Here is a 16436-nt window from a genome sequence, read left to right as displayed (position 1 = left end):
GAGAGGAGACCCGTGCTCTGTCACTACAGAGCACGGGTCTCCTCTCAGATGCCAGAAGCCGGCGATGGGTTGATCATGATGATGATGATGATACTATATTAACAATCAATAACTTTTTGTTGCCTGATGTTGCTGAGTAACACTTGTTGTGAAATGTTCCTCCACAAATGATAACTGCACCCAGTGGCGTGCACAGGGTTTCAACCTAGGGTAAGCATTAGTTAGCTTACTACCTATTTAATGACAGGTCATCATGAAAAATGATCACACAGCCATTTCAACTTGGTAAGCAGTGCTTTTATGCCTCTATGACCTGCACGCCACTGACTGCACCGTTAGGGATAATTTTCTGCCTCTATGGTGTGACTATGACATGACCATCGCGGTACCGTTGTCCAGGCAGGCTGTAGGCCGTTTCACCCATCTTCACGTATTGGCTCCTCAACACAAGAAGATAATAAACGTTGAACACTGAAATCAACACAATTTGTTAATATACCGGTCAGAGGCGTTTCTAGCCCTTGTGGCGCCCGTGTGCAACCAGTACCCTGGCGCCCTCTAGTCTAGTAGGAGCAGGGTCAAAATGGAATACTAACAGTTATATTTTCAAACGGAAATTCGGATACAAATGGTGCAATTTTAAATGATGACGGCGTCGGCCACAGTGTTTCCATATGTAAATCGAGAATTACCGTGTTCAAGGGTTAAAATTACGGTGTTTCTAGATTAAATTACGGTGGATTAGCTAAAAGAATACCGTGTAAATTACCGTGTCATTTTTAAAAGAAAAAACGTCACGAATTTGCTTTTTAATCAACTATTAATATTATTCTGAATCTGACTCTCCTAGCATACTTAGCAATATCTTTTTCATATACGGATTTATTCATATTTATATTTTGTTAAATCTCATTAGTTTTACATTTTACTCCTTCCTAATTGCTTGAATAAGGACGAAAATAGATTGCTGAGATTTGATGCTTAAACCGAGAGCAAGATAAATGTTGCCATTACGAAATATGCTTAGGTGACTGAGATTCGTACTCGTATTACGCAGTAGGTATATTATGAATTTTTAACGTGATTTTGTATTACGGTGACACGGTCAAGGTAATGGCCATATTACCTTGACGGTAGATTAAGGCTGAATTACGGTGCATCTACGGTAATTACCGTGTACATGGAAACACTGGTCGGCCATAACACGAGCGCAGGGTCTTTGAGAGCGCCGGCATCGACGCATCTTTGGACGTGTCGCATTAGAGGGCGCTCGGCGCCCCCTTAGACCTGGCGCCCGTGTGCGCCTCACACCCTGCTCCATAGGTAAAGACGCCTCTGATACCGGTATATGTATATTGTAAGTATATGTATAATACCGGTTGTAACCAGAGCGCTAGCATAAACTTAGCGTTATTGTTATACTACCTAAACACAATGCAATACCAATAACCATTTGCCTCATTTTGTAGTTTTAGTGATTTAGTATTTTTCAAACCCGCAATGTATAGCGTGCAAAACTCGGGTCAATGCCCCGCCTACGATGCGGCATTGACTCCGAGTGGCCTACTTGCGCAACACTCGTTGACCTCTAGCGTCAGTCAGATGTTTTATTTGCAATATATCGTAAATCCTTAACAACAAAATTATACGATTTTTTCATATTAATTCGCGTTTTTTTCTGGTATCATATCAGTTATCATCAGTACTATCACATGTCTTCGTTTTTGCCGGCGGTCTGGTAACTTCCTGTATACACCTAATATGCAGTTGCAGCCCCATACAGGCAATTCTGGGAGGTTGGCGGATCAAATCCCACCCGTTGCACTATGGTCTTATACCTACTCCTAGCATAAGCTTTTCGCTTAGTTGTAGGGGAATGGGGAATATTTCTTGGGTTAATTTTTCAAAAATCCTTTCTTAGCGGTTGCCTACGTCATAATAGCTATCTGCATGCCAAATTTCAGCCCGATACGAACCGTCCAGTAGTTTGAGCTGTGCGTTGATAGATCAGTCGGTCAGTCAGGCACTCAGTCAGTCAGACACCTTTTCCTTTTATATATTTATATTTTGGAAAATTAAAGAAAGAAAGTCAAATGGGTAACTATGAACTTACCAAGATTGGACAGAAATATACCATAGCTTACGGAGTGCGCATGACCCAAAGATATTCTAACAATTTCCAAAACTACATTCAATGTAATGTACACCAACTGAAATATGACGTAGAGTTTCACCAAGCTTCGTCTCTCCTGAAAATAATGTACTGTGAAATGTTCATCATCATCATCATCATAATTCATATGATACCCCATTTGGTATTGTTATCTTACTTGTTCATGAACGCTTTTTAAAATTTTTTTGTGATGGAACCACAAATTCACCATTTTCGGATTTTTTCCTTTACCTATGCTATAAGACCTACCTACCTGCCAAATTTCATGGTTCTAGGTCAATGGGAAGTACCCTATAGGTTTTCTGAACGACGACGAACTGACAGACAGACAACAATAAGTAATCCTATACTAGTAAACGACACCAAAATAACTTGTTTTGTAAATAAAGATATTTTTTATTTTTATTTTTTTCTAGCTGACCCGGCGAACTTCGTACCGCCTAACAGTCGGGCAATTTTTTAAAATTTTCTGTCCGTAAGAACCATCCTCGTACTTCAAGGAATATTATAAAAAAAGAATTGGCGAAATCGGTTCAGCGGTTCTCGAGATTTGCGATGAGCAACACATTTAGTGATTCATTTTTATATTATAGATTACATATAAGGGTTCCTCTTTTCCTTTCGAGGTACAGAATCCTAATGGTAAAAGAACATGTTCCGTAATTAACACTGACCTTATGCAGTCCAATGAGGAGAAATATGTTAAATGGTATGGAAATGAGAACTAAAACCAAGTTTACAGCGTGTAACACCAAGATCCTAATGACCATAATGCGGATGTGTTCCGGCACGCGTGGCATGTTGAACACCATGCTAACTACAACTGCAATAGAAAAAGCTCCCGTCGCTATAGTGCCAACCTGCAACAGATCAAGTATTGACTGACTAACTGACTTATACATAACTAGATGATGCCCGCGACTTCGACCGCGTGGATTTAGGTTTTTAAAATCCCGTGGGAACTCTTTAATTTTCCGGCATAAAAAGTAGCCTATGTCCTTCCTTGGAATATAAGCTAACTCTGTACCAAATTTCATCAAAATCTAGCAGCTAAAAAGCTAGCAGACAGACAGACACACTTTCGCATTTATAATATTAGTATGGATATCAACGCACAGCCTACACTGCTGATCCTATATGAAATTTTGAGAGTGTATTCTTTGTAAAGAGTGGGTGTCCTCTAAGGAAGGATTTTTCGAAATTCCACCCCTAAGTGGTTAAATGGGTGATGGAAGTTTGTATGAAAGTCCGTCATTTCTAAAGTTACATCGATGAAAATTGAAAATCAGGCTTTCGGTTAAGAATAAAAAATACTACTATTTCACGATTTTTGAAAATTCTACTGCCAAATGAAAGTTTGTACGAAAGTCAGTCTTTTTTCAAGTTATTTCCATGAAAATTGATATTTGGGTTTTCGGTTACAAAAGAAAAAATACGTAGGTATCAATTTCAGGATTTTTGAAAATTCTACCCCCACGCCGATCTTCTTTTTTCTACGCACATTGCAAACTGTGGAATCACTCCCTTCGGTGGTGTTCCCATTAGATTACAACAAGGGGCGGACCAACAAATTTCTGAAATGCCGGATACGCATTGGCGGTTCCTCTGGTACTGCAAATGTTCGTAGGCGGCGGTAATCCCTTATCATCAGGTCGCCCGCCTGCTCGTTTGTTTGCTATTTTTATATTAAAAGAAACCGGCCAAGTGCGAGTTAGATTCGCGCACCGAAGGTGCCATAATACAGTCGTATTTTTTCGACATTTTGCACAATAAATCAAAAACTGTTATGCATAAAAAAACTGTTTTAGTATGTAGGTACAGGTGAAGCCCTTTCATAATAATATGATACCCCACTTGATATTACGATCTTACTTTAAAAATCACGTTTGTTGAGTGGGAGAGTAGATGAAATCTCAGTCATCATTAATTATGTACAGAGATATACTTGACGACAATGACGTCTAGAAACCAAAGGGGCACGGCCTTCCAGGTAAGCCAGCTTCCATCTTAGACTACATCATAACTTACCAGGTGAGATTGCAGTCAAGGGCTAGCTTGTATCTGAATAAATCAATACCCTCATTATAAATGCGAAAGTGTGTTTGTTTGTTGCTTTGTTGGTTTGTCCTTCAATCACATCGCAACGGTGCTACGAATTAACGTGATTTTTTGCGTGCTGGGTATAGATTGGAGAGAGAGTGACATAAGCTACTTTTTATCCAGGAAAATCAAAGAGTTCCCACGGGATTTAAAAAAAAACTAATTCCACGCGGACGAAGTCGCAGGCATCAGCTAGTAAAAAATAAAAAAGGTGGATGGACGACATCAGACGAGTTGCAGGGAGCCGCTGGATTCAGGCGGCGCAAGACCGTGGCGTGTGGAAGCCCCTACAAGAGACCTATGTCCAGCAGTGGACATCTATCGGTTGTTGTTGATGATGATGATTACCAGGTATAAATAGGCGAGGATGAGACATCCAGTCCTCAGTGGTACGCAGAAACAGCATTGGTTGAAAACGAACTTGTCCTTTCGTTCGAAGGTTTTTGTTGGTTTCTCTGCCTCAATACTGAAAGATAATTAAATAGAAATTAGGTTTAGTAAACCAAAATGGACTACTTACCTACCAAGTTGGTATAAAAATCAAATAAAAATAATTTTTGTTTGGTGACTATGGTGTAACTCGTAATATGTTGACATTGGGCCAGCGTTATGTACCTACCTAGTTAGGTATACCTACCTAACTAGGTAGGTACCTACGTAACGCTGGCCCAACCTATAAATATGGATTTCGTAGTTTCTTTTTATACCCGACTTTGACATATTACTTATTATAATGCGTATACAAAACTTTTTACCTACTCTGTAATGACTAATTGGGTATAAAGTCGGTTTTTTCATGGTTTTTTCAAATCAGTTTTCATTTTACGATATTAGACGTCACTTAATTTTTTTTTCGACTTTTAATTTTTTTCATCAGACCAAGGACTGTTAGAAGTAGCCCTATTGTGACACTTACTGTTATAGCGAGATAGCTAAATGCATTTAAACTCTTGTTAGAACGTGGCAAAATGATTATGTTTTGTCCTTATCACCGTGGCCACTTTTTTTGTTTGCCAAAATGTATTTGTACCTACGTGAGTATTTGGCAAACAACGTGAAGTGTAGAAGGAATGACATTTCACAAGTAAGAAAATCTGCTTGAGCGAGAGGGACTGAGGGGGCCACGCTAGTTCCAAAGGTCTGCCAAGCACATGCCTACAATTTTTTTTGGCGAGAAACTTCCAAATCTATTCTAAAAACTGACCTCCTTTTCGCTTCCTGTTGTGAATCAGCCATTTTTAACCCTATTTTCTTCTAATATCATTGTTTTTAACGATTTTATTTTTAAAAAGAAGCGCGGCGTAAGCTTCACTCGAGCTTAGCCATAAAACTGGAAACTATATTTTATGTATTAAGTATGCTACATTTGTGACGGATATAAACTGATTTCGTTATCATTATCATTTTGTTTTTTTTTTATAATTAGCCTAGCCAAACATTATTTTTATCATATCAACCTTAAGGTTAAAATATTAACAAAAAACCGGCCAAGTGCGAATCAGACTCGCGCACTGAGGGTTCCGTAGTACAATCGTGTTTTATCGACATTTTGCACGATAAATCAAAAACTACTTACTAGATCTCGTTCAAACCAATTTTCGGTGGAAGTTTGCATGGTTAATGAACATCATATATTTTGTTTTAGTTTTATCATTCTCTTATTTTATAAGTTACGGGGGGGGGGGGGGGGGGGGACCACATTTTACAACTTTGGAAGTGTCTCTCGCGCAAACTATTCAGTTTAGAAAAAAATTATACTTGAAGACCTATCCATAGCCCACTCATATGGGTTTGATGAGGAACCCCAAAATTTATTGTTACAAAAACAATATTTTTCTATTTTTTGGTAAAAATCTTAATGCGGTTTACAGAATACATCTACTTACTAAGTTTCAACAGTATAGCTCTTATAGTTTCGAAGAAAAGTGGCTGTGACATACGGACGGACAGACAGACAGACGGACAGACATGACGAATCTATAAGGGTTCCGTTTTTTGCCATTCGGCTACGGAACCCTATGGACATGAAGATGGATATGAAAACGGACAAATATAACGCTTCCAACTTACGGGAAATCGTTTCCGCTATGTTGCGACGTCTTAGTACTTTGTAGTTAGTTTTAGGCTAGTGTAGTACTTAATTAATAACCTTAGGCTATACAGTCTGTAACCAGAAAGCCAGTAACCAGTTATTTAAAGTAGCTGTAACCAGTTATTTAAAAAAAACTGCATTTCTAAAAGTTAACAATATCTTGCAAATAAAACATCTTACGACATCCTTATGTAGGTTTTAATTAACTTAAACCTATAGTTTGTCTTCTGCACGACCATCCCGACCACGGAACAGAAAGATCCCGACCATCCCAGTACAGTGCTTGTTGTCCAGGCAGGCTGGCACACACCTTTGAGAACATTATGGAGAACCCTCAGGCATGCAGGTTTCCTCACGATGTTTTCCTTCGCCGTTAAAGCAAATGATATTTAATTAATTAAAACGCACATATAACTCCGAAAAGTTGGAGGTGCGTGCCCGGGATCGAACCCCCGACCTCCGATTAAAAGCGGACGTCCTAACCACTAGGCTATCACAGTTAGTATTCGATCAATAATGTACCAACTAAAATCTAGATGCATAAAAATTAAATCATCTATTTTAGTAATTTGGCAGTTAACTGCATCTCGTCTGTATACTGTATACAGTATACACCTAATCACTATCTTTAATTTGAATTGTCTTAATGCTTGGTCTAATGATTAGAGCCTCAATAGCTCAACGGGTAAAGGAGTGGACTAAAAACCGAAAGGTCGACGGTTCAAACCCCGCCCGTTGCACTATTGTCGTACCTACTCCTAGCATAAGCTTCACGCTTAGTTGGAGAGGAAAGGGGGATATTAGTCATTTAACATGGCTAATATTCTTCTAAAAAAAAAAAAGATTGTAGTAAATAGTAGGTAGGTAGGTAGGTACTAACTATTTACGTTATAAATGGTCGTCATTTTCGTCTAGTCAAAAACATTTATATCATCCAGAGATGTGCCATTTTTTTTTAAAACATGATTGTGCACTGTGACGCAAAAAACGAGCCTGTTGATATAGCTAAACGGGAGTGTGTCCTTTTCTATTTATTAGGGTGACAACACGATTTTTTAATGTGAAAATTTTACAATAAAGCTTAAAGCTAGCCTTACCTAATTACTATACAAATCATGCCCGCGTGGAATGGTGCCAAGAATACTGGCTGCATTTCCGCGCTGGACAGCCAGGTTGATCCGCTGCACAAAAAATGAGCCAGCCCTTCTGTACACGATTTGGTAATGCAAGACATTCGACGAATTCGGTTGTTATAACCGTCTATAAGTAAAAAACCGTACTTTAACTACCGATTACTCCGATTAGGAGGCGGACGTCTTAACCACTAGGCTATCACAGCTAACATTGGTACTGATTCTGAGCACAAACAAATTTTAGAGTATTCGTATACTCTTCTTACTAATGTAATATCAAAAGGACAGACGCAGTTTGGCAGTTTTAAATTTCATTTTTATTTTATATTTTAAGTTATGGTGTATCTACGACATGACTACGACGGTACAGGATTCCAGGCAGCTTGTTGGCAGCTTCACCCATCTTCACGTACTGGCTCCTCATCACCAGAATAAAATAGATGTTGAACACTGAAATCAATACTATGCTTTGTTTAGCTTATCAGTATACCCATATTATCAGTACCCGTATTATAAATGCGAAAGTGTGTTTGCTTGTTGGTTGGTTTATTGGTTTGTTGGTTCAAAGTGTGTTTGCTTGTCGGTTTATTGGTCCTTCAATCACGTTGTAACGGAGCAACCGATTGACGTGATTTTTTGCGTGGGTATAGTTAAAGACCTGGAGAGTGACATAGGCTACTTTTTATCTCGGTAAATCAATGAGTTCCCACGGGATTTTTAAAAACCTAAATCCACGTGAATAAAGTCGCGGGCATTAGCTAGTCTAAATATATAAATGGAAAAGGTGACTGATTGACTGATCGAGACCAATAATAATTAATCTATGAACTGATCTATCAACGCACAGCTCAAACTACTGGACGCAACTAAACTTACCTAGATTGATCAGGGCTAAAACAATAATTATTTTTGGGTTTCCATAGTGACTCGCGAGCCCCATTGAAAATAAAAGAATATTCTGGACTATTACACCTATAAGAAGATAAGCCAATTGAAACATGATGTAGACTTTCACGAAGCTGCGTCTGTTCTGAAACACATAATAATGTTTTAGGGTGATGTACACGCTGAAATATTAGTGGTTGTCTTCCCGCGGCTGAACGATTTGCCCTCAGTAGTAGGTACATACTATCGAAACATCGAGTTAAACTTAAAAAATAAAAATGTTTTTGTTTTGAAATAATCAAAAAATCATCAACTCGAAAGTGTGAGAAACAATAGTAATTCACTAGACATAACGACGTCATGAATAGTAGGTAGATACATTAACGGCGATTACGCACTGCACTTCCGTCATCCGAGTTCTATTCGTCATCCGTGAGAATACCAGCGATTATCTACGACATAATATGTCATAAGCTCCCATACAAAACAAAAAGGAACGCTAAGCTCTCTCGCGTAGTGATACGGTATTTAAAACTAGCTACGTACGCGGTATTACTATTGGTTCGAGGTATCACTCGAGTTCTGTTTTTCTCGATTGTAAATTTGGCATTTTGACTCTTATAATTTTATAAATATATTTATAAATCGATTGTAATGCCATGACAATATCATTTCGCTTCGGGAAAACAACCATTACAATTTCAGCGTGTATACAAGGTGTTAGTATAGCATACTCCAACTCCGACGCTTTTGATCTCGTTGTAAATGCCGACCACGACATAGTGAATGGCATTAGAGGCCCCGCACATATGTTTGTCAAATTTTATGTTTTGTGACGTTTTGTTTGATCAAGGTCATCAAACACAAGAGCACGTTGCAAACACCACAAGTACCATTCAAACAGGTTTGTCAAACAAGGCGTCACTTTCGACGCAGAATTCAGAAAGGGATACTGCGCTGAGCATAGGCGCTGAGTGATGAGCACCACATAAAGGATTTCTTGCATTAACTTTAGCCATGTTGCAAAAAAAGAAAAAAAAGAGATGTTGGGCACGAGAATGGTTAAAACAGCGAGATATATTCACACATGAAAATTTACTGAAAGAAATATGGCGCTAAAAATGGAGCGTTTGTTTGACAAACATGGCCGCACACCATCATGCATGTTGCATGCATCATGCATGACAAACACACCGTCAATCTTTGCCAAATACGTAGTTTGTTGGACAAGCACGAAATTGTTTGACAAACACGTGAAAAACGACCGCAGACGATCAAATAATTTGTCAAACACGTAAAATTTTACAAACATGCTTGACCGTGTGGCGGGGCCTTTAGACATTAGTGTGGCCTGTTCAACGTGTTTTTTTACCGGCGACGTTAACCATAATGTAGCCGCACTATAATAGGGTCCCGTTCAGTGGCGTGCAGCTCATAAAAGCATAAACGCACTGCTTACCCTCATTGTAATAAATCAATGCTTATTTTTCATTATAACCTGCCGTAAAATAAGTTCATACCTAAATGCATACCCTGGCTTGAACTCCTGTGCACGCCACTGGTCCCGTTGGCACCCATCGGGTCATCATCGTGATCAACCCATCGCCGGCTCACTACAGAGCACGAGTCTCCTCTCAGAGTGAGAAGGGTTTTGGCCATAGTCTACCACGCTGACCAAGTGCGGATTGGCAGACTTCACACACCTTTGAGAACATTATGGAGAATTCTCAGGCATGCAGGTTTCCTCACGATGTTTTCCTTCACCGTTAAAGCAAGTGATATTTTAATTACTTAAAAACGCACATAACTCCGAAAAGTTATGGGCAGATTACACCTACCGAGTAGTGAAGCATAGTGATAGCATACCGAGTAGTAAAATTTTTTTCGTGAATAAACATATGTATATAATGCACCAGAACATAAACGGTCTAATTAACAAATCTGATCTACTATCTGTTTGTTTGTCGGAACTAAACGACGAAAATAAACTGCCTGGTGTGATTTGTATAACCGAACACAATATGGTTGAAGATGACATCCAACATCTTTATGTACCGAATTTTAAATTAGCTTCATACTACATGCGAAATAATAGAAAAGGTGGAGCTTGTATTTTAATAGACACTAGTATTAAGTATAATGTAATTTCTGACATTCAAGCTCTATCAATAAGTAACGAAGTGGAATGTTGTGCAATTGATCTTGTTGATTGTGGGGTCATTGTTATTTGTATATATCGGGTGCCAAAAAATTCCTGTAAGAACATTGACAATTTTATGAGCATATTTCAAAATATTCTACACAAATATTGTTTTAAATCAAAAAAGATAATTATCTTGGGTGATTTCAATATTGACGTTCTAAAAGTTAGTAATTTGACCAATAATTTAAAGCAAACTTTGAGGAGCTATAATTTAACTATGGAATTCAATGAACCAACAAGGTTATCTAGTGGTACCTGCATAGATAATGCATTCCATAATCTTAGCAGGGTCAAAAGTGAGATAAGAGAATTTTCACTCTCTGATCACACAGCCCAATTGTTAAAAATTCCAACGAAAAAGCACCATACAATGACTTTCTGGTACGTTTTTAAACGTGATTACTGCAATGAAAATATGAAAAAGTTTGAAGAGTGCTTAAATTCACTTACCTTCAATGAGGTACTTTTGTCAGATGAGCCTAATGATGCTTTTGATAAATTTTTTGACGTGTTTAAATTATTTTATGATTTGTGCTTTCCAACAATAAAGATCAAAACATCTCTTAGAACTAGACCAAAATGGATTTCAAAGGGAATTAAACTATGCAGTAAAAAAAAAAGAAGCCTGTTATGGAACTTTCGTTTGAATCCAACCAAAGGCTCCAAAAATAAATTCAGAATTTACTCAAAAAGATTGAAAAAAGTGATTGAAATGACAAAGAGATCGCAAAATAATTATTACATAAAAAATTCAAAAAATAAATGCTTGGCCACATGGAAGGTTATCAAAAACAATAATGAATGTGCTCCTAAAAATCAAATCGAGAAAATAAAATACAAAAACCAAGAAATCACGGACCCAGAAAACATAGCCCAAACTTTTAATGATCACTTTATTAATCTTGCACTTGATACTCAGGGAAAAAATAAAACGAGTCACTATCGTATGCAAATTAATAAATCGTCATCTATGTTTATGACTCCCGTCACTCCTGTTGAAATCTATGAAACTATAAAGTCACTCAAAAATACCCAAAGTGCTGGCTACGACGGGATAATCACGAAAGTGGTGAAAGACAATTCTTTATCAATTTCTGGTGTCTTGTGTCACATAGTTAATTTATGCATAGAACATGGTAAATTTCCAAAAGCGTTAAAATTATCAATAGTAAAACCATTGTTTAAAAGCAAGGATAAATGTGACGTAGGGTGCTATCGTCCGGTCGCATTAATAACAATTTTCGCAAAAATCTTTGAAAAGGTATTGTACAAACGATTAAGCAACTATCTAGAGGAGAATGCACTACTGGTGAATGAGCAAAAAGGATTTAGAAAAAATAAGTCAATTAACTTGGCAATATATGATCTTTTCGCCAAAATTATGATGTGTATAGACAGGAAAATTCCAGTAGCTGCGCTATATATGGACATGACCAAAGCCTTTGATTTCGTGGATCACAAAATATTGTTAAGAAAATTATACCTATACGGAGTGCGAGGAACTGTGCTTGACCTATTTGAGTCTTATCTTTCGGACAGATCACAAATTACAGAAATAACAAGAATATGTCCCAATAATTTCACTGAAATGGTATATCATTCAACGTCCCGATGCGTGCGATACGGCGTGCCACAAGGAAGTGTTTTAGGTCCATTACTATTCCTTGTTTACATTAATGACCTTCCCCAAGCGATATCACAATCAATGGTTCTTTATGCAGATGACTGCACTATCATATATGAAGGGCGAAATGTACAAAACTATATAACGGAAATCAATACATCAATTGATCGAGTAATTGACTGGCTTAACAAAAATAACCTAAATATTAACATAGATAAGACTAAAATTATGACATTTAATTGGGATGTATTAAAAATATCTAATTATAATATTAACCATATGGGAACACAAATAAGTACAACTACAGAAGCGAAATTCCTGGGTATCATTATTGATAACCAAATAAATTGGAAGGCTCACACAGATATTATTTGTAACAAATTATATAAGTTTTCTTATGCCCTTTATAAACTAAATAAAAGAGCAGATATGCAAACGCTGCGTACATCATATTTTGGATATGTTGAGTCAACGCTTAGATACGGCATTATGTTCTGGGGTAACTCTGTTGACCGTGAGAGAGTTTTTAAGGCCCAGAAAAGGTGCATCCGAGCAATACGAAACCTGCACTGGACTGACGGCTGTCAGTCACATTTTAGGGACCTGCAGATATTGACATTTCCCTCGCTTTTTGTTTATGAGACAGCTGTTGTTGTACACGGCAACCTCGACTTATTTAAAAATATGAATAACAGGAGACACCCATTAAGATTGCGTGCACAATATTCGAAGACAGCGAAAATGCAAAAAAGCATAGTTTGTCTCGCAATTAATATTTATAACAAAGTATCAAATGAGATAAAGAAACTGCCCATGACTAGTTTTAAAACATCACTAAAGACATTTTTGATAAGCAAAGCTTATTATTCTATTAAGGAGTATCTTAATGAATCGAGCATAATTTAATGACTACTTAATGCACGATTTACTTTTATTTAATATACATGGGAACCCCATTACATTAACTTAAAATTTTGAATAATAACCTCATTTTAACTCAACATTGTTCTTATCCGACTATTTGACATTTTATTCTTATTTGACATATTTCATTACCAGACACATTTTTACCTTATTTTTAAAATATGTACGAGTAATATTATCAGAACTCGATGGTAGGTATAACATAACATATTGCATGCTAATAGGCAGAATTTGGCTGTACCTTTTTGTTTTTGTAACATCTCAACTGTTTACCCATATTCGCAATAAAGAAATTTGTATTTGTATTTGTATTTGTATTTGAAGCGAGACAGTAAAATGTCACTCGGCCGAGACAGTGCTGTGGCTGAGAAATTGCGGCGAAACTGCACTCGTTAAAGTGTTTATACCAACCGAATACTCGGCCGAGGACACTGACTCGCCACTGTATTCGGTAGGTGTAATCTGCCCATTAGAGGTGCGTGCCCGGGATCGAACTCCCGACCTCCGATTGGAAGGCGGACGTCCTAACCACTAGGCTACCACAGCTATATGTTATAGGTATACAGCCGCATCATAAGAGGGTCCCGTTGGCACCCATCGGGTACGGAGCCCTAATAACTTACTTGATACAGTCCAATGTTGCAGAGTATGTTAAATGGTATTGTAATGGGAACTAATACCAAGTTCACGGCGTGTAGCACCTTGGTTGTTTTGACAGTCCTATGGACATAATGCCAGTTATTTTCTATGATGGCGAAGTAAAAAAATTCTAAACTAAAACCAAATGCGGTCACGACGATGCCGATCTGGAACCAAGCAAAGCAAGAGTCATTATCATACTAGCGACCTGCCCCGGCTTTGCACGAGTGCAATCTAGATACCTACTAATGTGGTGTCAGTGTGGTTATTTTGCTACACATATTATTCCAAAAGAATAAGAAAGCTTTTCGATGTCTCAGTCGGCTTGATTTCTACAAATAAGCACAAAACAACAATAAAACAAATAATATAATTAATAAAAAAAAAAAAAAAAAAAAAAAAAAAAAACTAGATATGGAATGCGCTGGGTAGATGATATAAAGCAGACAGCGGGGACATGGACAAGAGAAGCACAAAACAGATTCATTTATGGAAAAACCTGGAGGATATAATTGTTAAATGTAAATTCAGCCATAAAGGATTTATTTATTTATCTAAATATATAAAAGGAAAAGGTGACTGACTGACTGATCTATCAACGCACAGCTCAAACTACTGGACGGATCGGGATGAACTTTGGCATGCAGATAGCTATTATATGACGTAGGCATCCGCCAAGAAAGGATTTTTGAAAATTCAATCCCTAAGGGGGTGAAATAGGGGTTTGAAGTTTGTGTACCGGCTGAGCTATGTCGGTTACTCTCATCTCATTTCTGATTTGATCACGAGCTGAGTGACTCATCTTTTCTATGAAGCACATAGTCAGCGACTATGTCTCGGATTCATATGTCATCGCCCTTTTCGGGACCTTTTTTCGGGCTGTGCCATACGTGAGAGTTTGTTCCGGCGCTACTTTTGCTTGAAGCACGTTTGACGTTGGGCTTATGCTCAGATAGAATAAGCGCTGGAATAACCAGCTCTTACTGCCGCACTCAGAGTCGCTTAATCGTTACTTAAGTTTAGTTAAAACGAGACAGAGCTACCTATATCTCTCACATAAATCTGTCTCGTTTTAACTCAATCTTAAGTAACGATTAGCGACTCTGAGTGCGGCAGTTAGTTATAAGTGTGGCACAGTTTGGAAAATAAACGTCTTTTCTTTTTTTTTAAATATCTTACCAGGAATAAATTGGCGAGGATGAGACATCCAATCTTCAGTGGCACGCAGAAACAGCATTTGTTGAAGACGAACTTGTCCTTTCGTTCGAAAGTTTTTGTAGGTTTCTCAGCCTCGATACTGAAAGATAATTTAAAACAAGATAAAGTTCCAAAACTGAAACCCGTCCTCCTACGTAATGGCAAATTTCCTGTTTAATCTCAGCGACGATCTGTAATCCTCCTAATCCTAAAAAAGAAGAGCCTTAATAGCTCAACGGGTAAAGGAATGGACTGAAAACTGAAAGGTCGACGGTTCAAACCTCGCCCGTTGCACTATTGTCGTACCTACTCCTAGCACAAGCTTGACGCTTAGTTGGAAAGGAAAGGGTTAATAGTAGTCATTTTACATGGTCAATATTCTTCTTTTTTAAAAAAAAAAGGGTGGCATGTCGTTAGCCGCACGTACAACGTTAGTTTTCATCGAACCGAAGGGCCGTACACGTTGATTGACTTCTCATTGCTACATTGCTGAAATCCTCGCAGGCCATGTGGTACCTTACGCAGGATATGTCAGGCAGAATATGCAGTTGATGCATGATACTGCACGGCCTCACGTTGCTCGTGTAGTGGCCTAGTATGTACGCGACGTTGGCCTACAATACAATGGACTGGCCAGCTCAAGACTCAGACTTGAATCCGATAGAACACATGGGACAAGCTGAAACGTCAGGTTCGAGCCCGGCTACCTGCTACAACAAGACTTCCTGCGAATCGCAATTGAAGAGGAGTGGAATGCAATCCCTCAAGATTTCATCGTCAGGCTCGTGAGGTGGATAAACACGAGGATGCTTGAGTTGAGTTATCCGAGCAAGGGGAGGGAATACTGACCAAAAAATTATTTTTTATTTGTTTTTTCATTTCATGATTACTAACAAGTAACACGGCTGGAAAACGATTCTTCTTTGTAAAATCCTTAGTAAAACTTAATTAATTGATTAACCCCTATGAGTTTCCATTCATTTCAATCAATATAAATTCACTTTCTGTTGGTATAACTTTGATAGTTGTAAGTGTTATACTTTTTGAGAAAATCGAACCAGAATTCCAAGGTAGCGGGTGGCCCGGTTTATTTGCTGTCCAGTCTACTCCAAAAACTGACCTTTTTAATTCCACTGCAACTTGTTGCAAATTAGCCATTTCGCACTATTTCTTATTTAACTTCTGAAGTACGTAAGCTTTAAACTTTGTTATTAAACTGAAAATTAAATTACACTTGGAACGGATACTATACCGATTTTATTATCATTCATTCTATATTCAGAGCATTGTGCCGGAAGCTTCTAGCGGTAAAAAAACTGCATCATATTATTAATCATCCAATAGGTACTCCTCTAAACTGATAGTAAGGTATTGGGTTTTTCTGTTAAAGAAATTCCCAATACTAGCCCGGAGCACGGATCCGATATATTTTAGAAGCATAATCGAGAGATTAATAAAATACGATG

General features: G+C 37.9%; 1 protein-coding gene across 2 annotated transcripts; it reads right to left on the bottom strand.

Annotated features, from left to right (window-relative positions):
* Nucleotides 1-59: 59 nt before the first annotated feature.
* On the bottom strand, nucleotides 60-5596 carry LOC138403447 (uncharacterized). Of its 2 annotated transcripts, none has more exons than XM_069504033.1 (5): nucleotides 5478-5596; nucleotides 4622-4739; nucleotides 2848-3033; nucleotides 2114-2249; nucleotides 60-471 (listed from the first exon to the last, which is right to left on the bottom strand). In XM_069504033.1, the coding sequence occupies exons 1-5, from the start codon at nucleotides 5507-5509 to the stop codon at nucleotides 356-358; spliced, it is 588 nt and encodes a 195-aa protein (XP_069360134.1). In that variant the 5' UTR covers nucleotides 5510-5596; the 3' UTR covers nucleotides 60-355. The 2 variants fall into 2 exon arrangements, with proteins under 2 accessions (XP_069360134.1, XP_069360135.1); XM_069504034.1 differs by having other exon boundaries at nucleotides 2135-2249.
* Nucleotides 5597-16436: the final 10840 nt, after the last annotated feature.

Source organism: Maniola hyperantus, chromosome 16 (genome assembly GCF_902806685.2).
Source record: "Maniola hyperantus chromosome 16, iAphHyp1.2, whole genome shotgun sequence".
Lineage (NCBI taxonomy): Eukaryota > Metazoa > Arthropoda > Insecta > Lepidoptera > Nymphalidae > Maniola > Maniola hyperantus.
Note: the sequence above shows the minus strand (reverse complement) of the source record. Positions and strands in the feature narration are given on the sequence as shown.